General features: G+C 37.4%; 1 protein-coding gene across 1 annotated transcript; it reads right to left on the bottom strand.

The window, feature by feature from the left end:
- Nucleotides 1-289: 289 nt before the first annotated feature.
- On the bottom strand, nt 290-9,788 carry LOC127451384 (interleukin-4 receptor subunit alpha-like). The gene is made up of 9 exons (XM_051716056.1): nt 9,354-9,788; nt 8,234-8,357; nt 7,903-8,069; nt 7,577-7,731; nt 7,327-7,483; nt 5,529-5,622; nt 5,375-5,441; nt 2,384-2,469; nt 290-2,280 (listed from the first exon to the last, which is right to left on the bottom strand). The coding sequence occupies exons 1-9, from the start codon at nt 9,415-9,417 to the stop codon at nt 1,506-1,508; spliced, it is 1,689 nt and encodes a 562-aa protein (XP_051572016.1). The 5' UTR covers nt 9,418-9,788; the 3' UTR covers nt 290-1,505.
- Between the last annotated feature and the right edge of the window lie 622 nt (nt 9,789-10,410).

Genomic DNA, 10,410 nt, shown 5'->3' on the forward strand with positions numbered 1-10,410 from the left:
GGATCATGAATGTAAACACAGTAGACAATCAAGGCCCCAGTGCAGTGACTGACTGGAATAATGAGACAGATGGAAGTCTGTTTAGGCAAATGCTTAATTATCTTATTCTCGTGTGTTTTATTTGCTGTAAGCAAAGAAAAACAAATGTAATCAAGATCAAACGAACTATATTAGTGTCTTATTAAGTTCAACAGTAGGCCTATCTCAAGATAATTTATAGTTACATCTGTTTAGACCAACAGCTTTCATACTGTATGGCTGTTTATATTGCATTAACTTGAAGAAATGGTATTTACATTTTTATATATATATATATATATATATATATATATAATCTGCATCATGCATACTGTATATCATTTTCCAATAACCTTTTACATTGTGACCAAACGGAGAACATTGGTAAGCTCTGTTTAGATTCACTTCCTTGAGCAACATTTTCATTAAGAAAGTATAAATGTCATGACATGCTGCTGCACATGACTTGTGTGTCATCCATGGAAATGGGACAAATAATTGTACAGCTTCCTGGTTCTTGCAGTGTAGCATGTAGAACAGATTGTCAGACAGCACTGACAAAACCAGTTGGTTTTCTTTTTAAAGAAACTCAACTACTCAGACGCTGTTTTTCTATTCTTAAGTTTAACTTGAAAAGAATTGCCCAAAAAAATTAATAAAAACACATGTACATCAATTACATTAAGATCACTCATTTTCACTTGGAAAAAGTGCTTTAGTTTTCTTATGTTAGAATGCCATGGTCAAAAGATAGCAAGCATGCAATGTGAATAGTTAGAAAAGTACTGGCTATATACACAAGACCTTTTTCTTTTTTATAGTATTGTTGTAAGAGGTTTGAGTCTACTTATGAATATTAAGCAGTTTGCTGTTACAGAACTAGTGACAATATCACAATCCTCGACCACAAAAAAAAAAAAAAGTCATCCAAACCTAAAGCCACTGTATATACAGACTGTATCTGTTCAATGTTGTAAACAATTTTTTTCTAATACTGAGGTGGATACCATTTGACATTATCATAATGCCTTTTAAATATGTCTTACCAAATGTGACTTTAAAATGTTGCACATGGCTTCATCATTAAAGCATTTAAGCCAGTGTTCAAGGTGCAAGGTTAAGGATTAAAAAATAATAATAATAACTATATATATATATATATATATAAGTTATTTATTAGCATGTATGGTTTCATAAAGATCCATACCATCTATGAAACCATTCCATTTTACAAAATGTTCTTTGTTGTGGAAAAAGGTTCTTAAGACTATAAAAAAGTTCTTAAAAAAATTATTCTAGTGCATCACAGTGAAAACAGTTTTTTAGAAACCTTACTTTAGTTCTCACAATTAGTTATCACAGGTGGTACTTTCAAATGACTGATTCATTAAAATTCATTGTAAGATTAACAACTGTAGTGATTACACAGAAAAATGGTGCAACAAGCATGAACAAGCATTTACCTCCTATTTGTTTTGACTGTGTAGTTAAACAGAATGATAGGAACTGTCTATTTGAATGCAGGGTGAGATATGCAAAGAAGAGATCCAAGAACTTTCTTGTATTGATGTGGGTGTATGGTCAGTCTCCAAAACGGAATAAGGGATTTTCAGCGCTCCACACTCCCCAAGTGCTGTCTCAGCTTGTGTGGTTGAGCTCCACTGTCCTCCTGTGTTTTTTGATAAGCTTTGGAAATCCTGGTATTCATTATCACTTGGGGTGATGCCACCATCATGGGGAGTAGAAGAAGGATCCAGTGGATTTTTAGAGGTCATTAGATTTTCTATGATGAACTTCTTATCAACATCAGAGCTAATATTTGTAAGATTTGTATTTCCTATGTCCTGATATCCATCTTCCACTGTAACAACAGCAGGAGAATTAAGTTGGGTCTTGACTGGATTTGAAACTTCCCTCTTGTAAGAGTGATAGGAAGGATCAGATGTCAGGTCTAGGAATAAAGAATTATCCAGGGCTGATGATTCCAAATATGAGTTGTTGCTGAAAAACGATGACCCCGAGCCATTCCCAGAATCTCTGTTTGCACGGTTGCTTTCTCTTTGACAACTGACATCTAGCTTCTTGCCTGGCATCACAGTGCTGAAGGGTAACAATGGTTCCGCTTGTAGGGCAAGCATGGTGCGTGTAATTATGCTCATATTCTGATCCTGGATAACAGAGCACGCCTGACCATAATCCACTGTCGAGTCAACACTATTGAAACTTTTTTCATTATTTGTATTTTCCGAGAGCAATGCCATACTGTAGAAAGAAAATATGTAGAGGCATATTCCCATTAATCAGAATCAGACTTAAACAAGTCTATCATGTTTCCAAAGTTTTAGCAGAACCCAGAAAACCATACCATTTCTTGTCATCCTGGACGTCCAGTTTTGGAATCTCAACAACGATAGGGGAGAACTTCATATTGGAAGGAGACAACATGTGACCCTGTGAAACAAAGGAAAAAATATGACACTTATTTTGATCAACATTACAATAAAATTGAGATTTATATTCCAGGATACACTGTAATTTCTTTTTAAAGATATACAAGCCACCATTTAGGGTTCCTTAGCTGTCACACTGGCAGAACAGACCTAAATGTAACCTTTTACACAGCAGTCTCCTTCGCGATCATGATTTCAAGCTCAAATACACTTCCTAGTGCCATCTAGCGCTCTACACATGTTAAAGAACTAGGAAGTATAATCAAGTTGAAATCATGATTGTGCCTACAGACTGCAATGGCAATATGTATGTATGTGAAAAAGGAGTTATATTATATTCTTACTCACCCAAAACCGATTGGATCGCTTCAGAAGACATGCCCTGCGTCCTAATATCCATACTTCCCTACTATATAGTATGCCAAAAACAGTATGCCACTGGAGTAGTATGTCCGAATCCACAGTATTCATGAAGCAGTAAGTGAGAAATACCCGGATGACCTACTAATTCCGATCATATTTTGAAGTGCAGATCAACTGGACACTTAACAATCCCATAACCCCTGAGGCAATGTCACATTCAAAACACTGGATTTAAAAGAACGGCAGTGAGCCGGGGCCTGGGTAGCTCAGTGAGTATTGACACTGACTACCACCCCTGGAGTCACAAGTTCGAATCCAGGGCATGCTGAGCGACTCCAGCCAGGTCTCCTAAGCAACCAAATTGGTGGGGCGCGTGGTGAATTGTGCGTGGATGCCGCAGAGAATAGCGTGAGCCTACGTCTCTGCGGTAACGTGCTCAACAAGCCACATAATAAGATGCGTGGATTGACGGTCTCAGACATGGAGGCAACTGAGATTTGTCCTCTGCCACCCGGATTGAGTCACTACGCCACCACGAGGACTTAGAGTGCACTGGGAATTCCAATTTGGAAAAAAAAAAAAAAAAAAAAAGAACGGCAGTGAGCCGCGGTCGGATGCCTCTTCTCAACTGTAAGTGCTATATATACCAAGATAATTGGTCCTTCTGCTTGAATGGTGCTTGTTTAACAAAACCAAAGCAGATAGTTTTTGCAGTTGTTGTCATTATGTCATATAGTCAGGTCATAAGACGATGCCCACGTCCACGAATGAAGTATGTCTGAAATCTATTCATACTACTTGCATGCATACCTAAAAGATCATACTGTTATCTGCCGGCAAAAGTGCGTCCGTAATCAAATACAGTACATCCTGTGACAGTATGCAGTTTCAAACGCAGCAATGAATTAAACCACTGGAGTCTTATGGATTACCTTTATATGCTTTTGCAGATTCAAAGTTTTCGTCACCATTCACTTACATTGTATGGACCTACAGAGCTGAATTATCCTTCTAAAAATCTTAATTTGTGTTCAGTAGAAGAAAGAAAATCACACATCTGGGATAGCATGAGTGGGTGAGTAAATGTAATGACGAGAGTTTTCTTTTTGGGGTGAACTTTCCCTTTAAAGAAGCCTCAAATATCCTATTTATTTACTCAAGAAACTTGAAGATATATTTCAATTGCCTCAAAGCATTTCCCTTATAATGGAGTTACTGAAGGAACCATTAGGCCCTTTCCCACTGGCAGTACTAAAGCCTGTTTTAGGTACATTCCCCTGGGATTAGTACTTTTCGTCGCTTTCGCACCTAAGGAACTACAGTTCCTCTGAGCCATTTTTGGGGGATTTTTATCTCCTACTTTGGAGTAGGTACTTTGGGGTTGTATAGGTACTGTGAGAGGTGCTGCAGCCTGTAATCTGTGAAAAACCAATGACGCACTAATCATTGAGAAAGGAGAAGAGTCCACAGCCGCCATTGTAAACAACTAGCTGCCAACATGCTACTCAGAGGATTTTACAATTCCCTTAACAGAAATAAAATAAAACCAACAAAGTATACAAAGAGGATCAACCGTTTGACATGTTTGTGTGTGTGTAACATATTTGGGAGACAAACTGAGTTCATCACATCTGTTCTGTTTGTACTGTGTAACTATACAGAAAATAAAGTTATTTCTGGATTACTACATTGAATTTTTCCTAGGATTATGGATATAAATAATCAGATGTTTATCAAAAGTAGGTAATTGAACTATTATACACTAAACCATCATGAAATCTAGTTTACATGAAGGAAGTATTACGTGCCTGTTAACTTGCATCAAGATGTATTTTTTAAGTCAATGAGTATTTCAGTACAGTAATTTATGTTGAGTCATAAAAGCCTTTATTGTAGATTGTGTCGATAAATAGGTTTATAGTGCTTTCAACATGTTGTCCACTAAATTCAGCACATGCTGCGTGGTAGTCTGACCGCTCGTCTCATCTCTCACTGTGGCTGCAGCATGCACAGCTCTCACACCCACTCCTTCCGAGACCAGTTTCCTTTAGAGTTCCATTCATCCAAAAATGCAGCTGTTTAAATCATTAACTGATTAGGCAGCTGCCTATGTTTTTGGATGCAGCCAGAGCTCATGTAAAACAGCCCTAACAAAAGTGTAACTCTGATCCCCGTGTCATCCGGTGTTGTTGATTCCATTGTTGTTTTTTATATTAAATTGTGCATTCCAACCTTGTCAGAAGAAAAATGGTCGATACTAGATTACATCACTATGGTGGTAATTTTTGTCAATGCGAATTAAATGGGAAAAGTATCCACGGGTGTTCTGTTCCTCGTAAGAGTTCTCATCTAGAAAGTTAAAGGAAAAATACAGGACTAAAGGCTGGAAAGGGCCTATTGACAGTTCTTGGGAATTCTTGCAGGAACTTCAGAAGGTCTGCCAATGTGGCATCTGAGAAACCCCAAATGATGCCTCGAGTCTCTTTTCATTTTTACTGTGAATTAATGTTGTTAGCCAAACAAATTTCATAACTCTCTCTAACCTTTTGTTTTCCAAGGTCGGGATCTATTTGTGGCTTGATGATCTTGTCCCACCACACCCTCTTGATTCTGTAAAATGTTTCAGACAAAATTTGTCAAGAAAATATGCATTGTTAAATGGTTTAATACAGAAAAGAGGTCAAATAGAGATATTACCTGAAAAAGCAGATGAAGATAATGAATATAATAATGATCAAACCAACACATACACCTGGGATTACCATTTTAAACATTTCATTGAGGGATGAGGCTGTTGAACACAGAAAGATTTATCAGGTTAATTTAAGTGTATACCTTACCTGTGGAGATGAATTTGAGACTAATATATACAGTGCATCCAGAAAGTATTCGCAGCGCTTCACTTTTTCCACATTTTGTTATGTAACGGCCTTATTCCAAAATGGATTAAATTCATTATTTTCTTCAAAATTCTACAAACAATACCCCATAATGACAACATGAAAGAAGTTAGTTTGAAATCTTTGCAAATTTATAAAAAAAAAAAATAAAAAAAACACATGTACTTAAGTATTCACAGCCTTTGCTCAATACTTTGTTGAAGCACCTTTGGCACCAATTACAGCCTCAAGTCTTTTTGAGTATGAGTCCACAAGCTTGGCACACCTATTTTTGGGCAGTTTCTCCCACTCTTCTTTGCAGGACCTCTCCAGCTCCATCAGGTTGGATGGGGAGCGTTGGTGCACAGCCATTTTCAGATCCCTCCAGAGATGTTCAATTGGGTTCAAGTCTGGGCTCTGGCTGGACCACACAAGGACATTCACAGAGTTGTCCCGGAGCCACTCCTTTGTTATCTTGGCTGTGTGCTTAGTGTCGTTATCCTGTTGGAAGATGAACCTTCGCCCCAGTCTGAGGTCCAGAGCGCTCTGGAGCAGGTTTTCACCAAGGATGTCTCTGTACATTGCTGCATTCACCTTTCCCTCGAACCTGACTAGTCTCCCAGTTCCTGCCGCTGAAAAACATCCCCACAGCATGATGCTGCCACCACCATGCTTCACTGTAGGGATGGTATTGGCCAGGTGATGAGCGGTGCCTGGTTTACTCCAGACATGACGCTTGCCATTCAGGCCAAAGAGTTCAATCTTTGTTTCTCATGGTCTGAGAGTCCTTCAGGTGCCTTTTGGCAAACTCCAGGTGGGCTGTCATGTGCCTTTTACTGAGGAGTGGCTTCCGTCTGACCACTCTACCATACAGGCCTGATTGGTGGAGCGCTGCAGAGATGGTTGTTCTTCTGGAAGGTTCTCCTCTCTCCACAGAGAAATGCTGGAGCTCTGTCAGAGTGACCATCGGGTTCTTGGTCACCTCCCTGACTAAGGCCCTTCTCCCCCGATCGCTCAGTTTGGCCAGGCGGCCAGCTCTAGGAAGAGTCCTGGTGGTTCCAAACTTCTTCCATTTACGGATGATGGAGGCCACTGTGCTCATTGGGACCTTCAATGCTGCAGTAATTTTTCTGTACCCTTCCCCAGATCTGTGCCTCGATACAATCCTGTCTTGGAGGTCTACAGACAATTCCTTGGACTTCATGGCTTGGTTTGTGCTCTGACATGCACTGTTAACTGTGGGACCTTATATAGACAGGTGTGTGCCTTTCCAAATCATGTCCAATCAACTGAATTTACCATAGGTGGACTACAAACAAGTTGTAGAAACATCTCAAGGATGATCAGTGGAAACAGGATGCACCTGAGCTCAATTTTGAGTGTCATGGCAAAGGCTGTGAATACTTATGTACATGTGATTTTTTTTGTTTTTTATTTTTAATAAATTTGCAAAGATTTCAAACAAACTTCTTTCATGTTGTCATTATGGGGTATTGTTTGTAGAATTTTGAGAAAAATAATGAATTTAATTCATTTTGGAATAAGGCTGTAACATAACAAAGTGTGGAAAAAGTGAAGCGCTGTGAATACTTTCTGGATGCACTGTATAGACTTACAAGTAGTAAACTCATATGGTGTGCTTTGGTCACTAAATATCTGATGGTTGTTATACTCTGTGCTCGCTCTCGCTGTCAGAATGTAGTTGGCATTTGGCTGGAGATTTCTACCTACGATCTCATAGAATCCCACACGGTTCATCACCTTATTGGGCATCTGTATGGACAAAGTGATTGTTTTTATTTCTTTATGACACATATGATCATATACTGTGAATATGGTTCATCATTCTTCTATCATCTTCCTTACTGTATCTTTTTCTCCTTTGATACCATAGGTCAGCTCTATCTGCAAACTGTGTGCAAAACTGTTCTCTTTATTTTTATACTTGTTGTCCCAAGTTACTTTAAAATTTCCATTTGGAGTCTTCTCCACAGATAAGATAGCTGGAGTTTTTGGTTTGACTAGAGAAAATGAAAAAGGCATTTGTAAGTGATGTGTCAATATAAGATCACAAAAATGTGTAAGGTCTACTTTTTATAACTGAATTAAAAACAAACATGTAAATACTACAGTATTTAACCTTTGGAAATAGACTAACAAGAACATACAGTATAGACAAAGATCATACTCACTGAACTCCAGAGTATGAAATGTTTTTTTGAATAAAACATTCTCTCCTTCCAGTAGTGTAATATAGAAGGTCTCTTCTGGTACAAACTCATCTGGCACTTTAAAGTTGCATTCACAAACACTGTTATTGTGATGACTTCTCTCAAAAATGCATGAATATTCATTGAACCTGTAATATAAGAATATACTAGAGTCAATCTTCTCAATGAACTGCAATGAACAGTAAATTGAGTTAGGCTATTAGTGGATAAAAAGGTTCATGTAAAAACCTTTATAATGAGTTAGTTATAATGGACTTTTTGTCTTTAGTATAAAAGAAATATAAGCACTTACTCATCTAATACAGTTTGGGTGGTGTTGAGCTTGTATTCAGGGCATTTTATGAGACTGTAAGAAAGACTGCATTTTATTTCTGTTTCATAGTCATTGAAACAGATCAAGTTGTCCTCTGCTGGTTCTAGAATGATTTTGTAATGAATTGAAAACAGAAAGAGACACCAAATTAATGTCCATTACTTTTTCTGAAGAAGGCTACTTTTTGGTAAATTTGTATTGATCTTTAAATAGACCGAAATTATGGGTGTTTGTTACATTCCTTTTAATGTACCCCAAGTAGGGTGCAATGGGGCTAAAGGCTCACCTAAAGGAAAATTAACTTTTTTTTTCTGGTCACAAAGTGTATCAAGATTGAAAAAAATATATGTATTTTATTGAATATTGATGGAGCAACATAAATTTGTGTGAAAAGAAATTTGCCATTTTATAACATCTATAAGCAAATTAATCTTCATTGTGATTGGATCAGTCAATGTGAGCCCACTTTAGACATTTTTCATAACAAATCTACTCGCCCCACTTAAGAAAAACAATTTGTTTACTATCCTTTCTTTTATTGGACAGTTTTTAAAAATGTTTGTTTTAATCACCTTGAACAAAACTGAAAATGATAAATAAGTATTTCATGTCTCATGTGATCACTTCGGGGATTCTAATTGGCTACACTCATTTAAACGATTTAAATAATTTAATTTATTATAATTAAATAATTAATAATTTCATATTAGATTAAATGACCTCAAAATCAAACTTCAGACAATGCATTTAATGATCTCACGGATCAGGAATATTTTGCGGTTCATACTGACAAATAGGTGTTTTGGAAAGTACTGTGGTAGTTTTTGTTGTTATTTAGTGTTTTGGGAGAAAATAAAATCAAAAGTGCCTTTTACCCCGGAGAGCCTTTACAGCCCCGTTGAATCGTACTATGAACAACAACTAATACGATTACTTTGTGAAGCTACTTGTAAATGCACTTTGTTAGTATAATCACTACTACTAGCCTACTACTGTTACTATTATAATAATTACTACTTACTTATATTTACATGTAATATGTGTAACAACATTGGCACTTAAATATAAAGTGTTAGCGAAACAAAAGTATAGAGTTTACCGTGACAAAGTGCGTGGCAGAGCACCATGAGAACGATCAGACACCGAAAGGCTGTGAAATACATCGTGTCCGTCCTTTAAAAACAAAATTAATCCAAAAATACAGCCAAATTGATAGGCTACTTAAAAATAAGTTTAAATGCCTTATATGTCAGTCCGTTGCCTTCTCCGTGTCGTCAACAAAGAGAAGTGTAATTTACTCCATTTCCTACTTTTGTCTCTGTATGCAAATAAGAAATGTGGTTTTACACAAAAACACATACAGCTCACGAACAGCTTCGACCTCTAACCACGATACTTCCCTTTTCGCATAATGAAATTTTCAACAGGGTCGGATTAAGAAACTTTCCTGGAACAAACGCAATTCTTGTGGTTTTATTCGCTGTTCGAGCACGCACTGTTTCTACGTCACACGAGAGTCAGTCAGGAACTGATCTGTTACCGCGGATGGAAATTCCATGGAAAAACGAAAAGAGCTCCCGTCTTTCAAACCTATCTGAACCTGAGAAAGAAGAGGGCTTGGTCCTTGTTATATATTAGGCTACTTAAAGGAATAGTTAATCCAAAAATGGAAATGTGCTGATAATTTACTCACCCACAGGCCATCCAAGATGTATGACCTTCATCAGAACAGGATTTAAGATTTTTAAGAAAATTAACCAAGGTTTTTAGCTTCATCCAATGCAAGTGAATGGACACCAATTTCTGACAGTCCAAAAAGCATATTTAGGCAGCATCAAAGTTATCCACATGACTCCAGTTGATTAAGTAATGTCTTCTGAAATTAATCGATATATGTTTGTATCAAAATGACATCATAATTTAGGGTACGTTTACACGACAACGATGTATTAAAAACAGAAAAGTTTTTCCTTTGCGCGTTTCGTGAACAGACGACAACGATGTCAAAATGATCCCCATTCACACGGATCCGCGAAAATGATTAAAAACGATTTATTATACATGCCAAGCCAGTAGTTGGCGATGTCACTGTAAAAAAAAAAAAACACTACGTGCCTTCGCACATAAGCATTCTTCCACAGAGCAGTGAATACAAA

Source organism: Myxocyprinus asiaticus, chromosome 14 (assembly GCF_019703515.2).
Source record: "Myxocyprinus asiaticus isolate MX2 ecotype Aquarium Trade chromosome 14, UBuf_Myxa_2, whole genome shotgun sequence".
Taxonomy (NCBI): Eukaryota; Metazoa; Chordata; class Actinopteri; order Cypriniformes; family Catostomidae; genus Myxocyprinus; species Myxocyprinus asiaticus.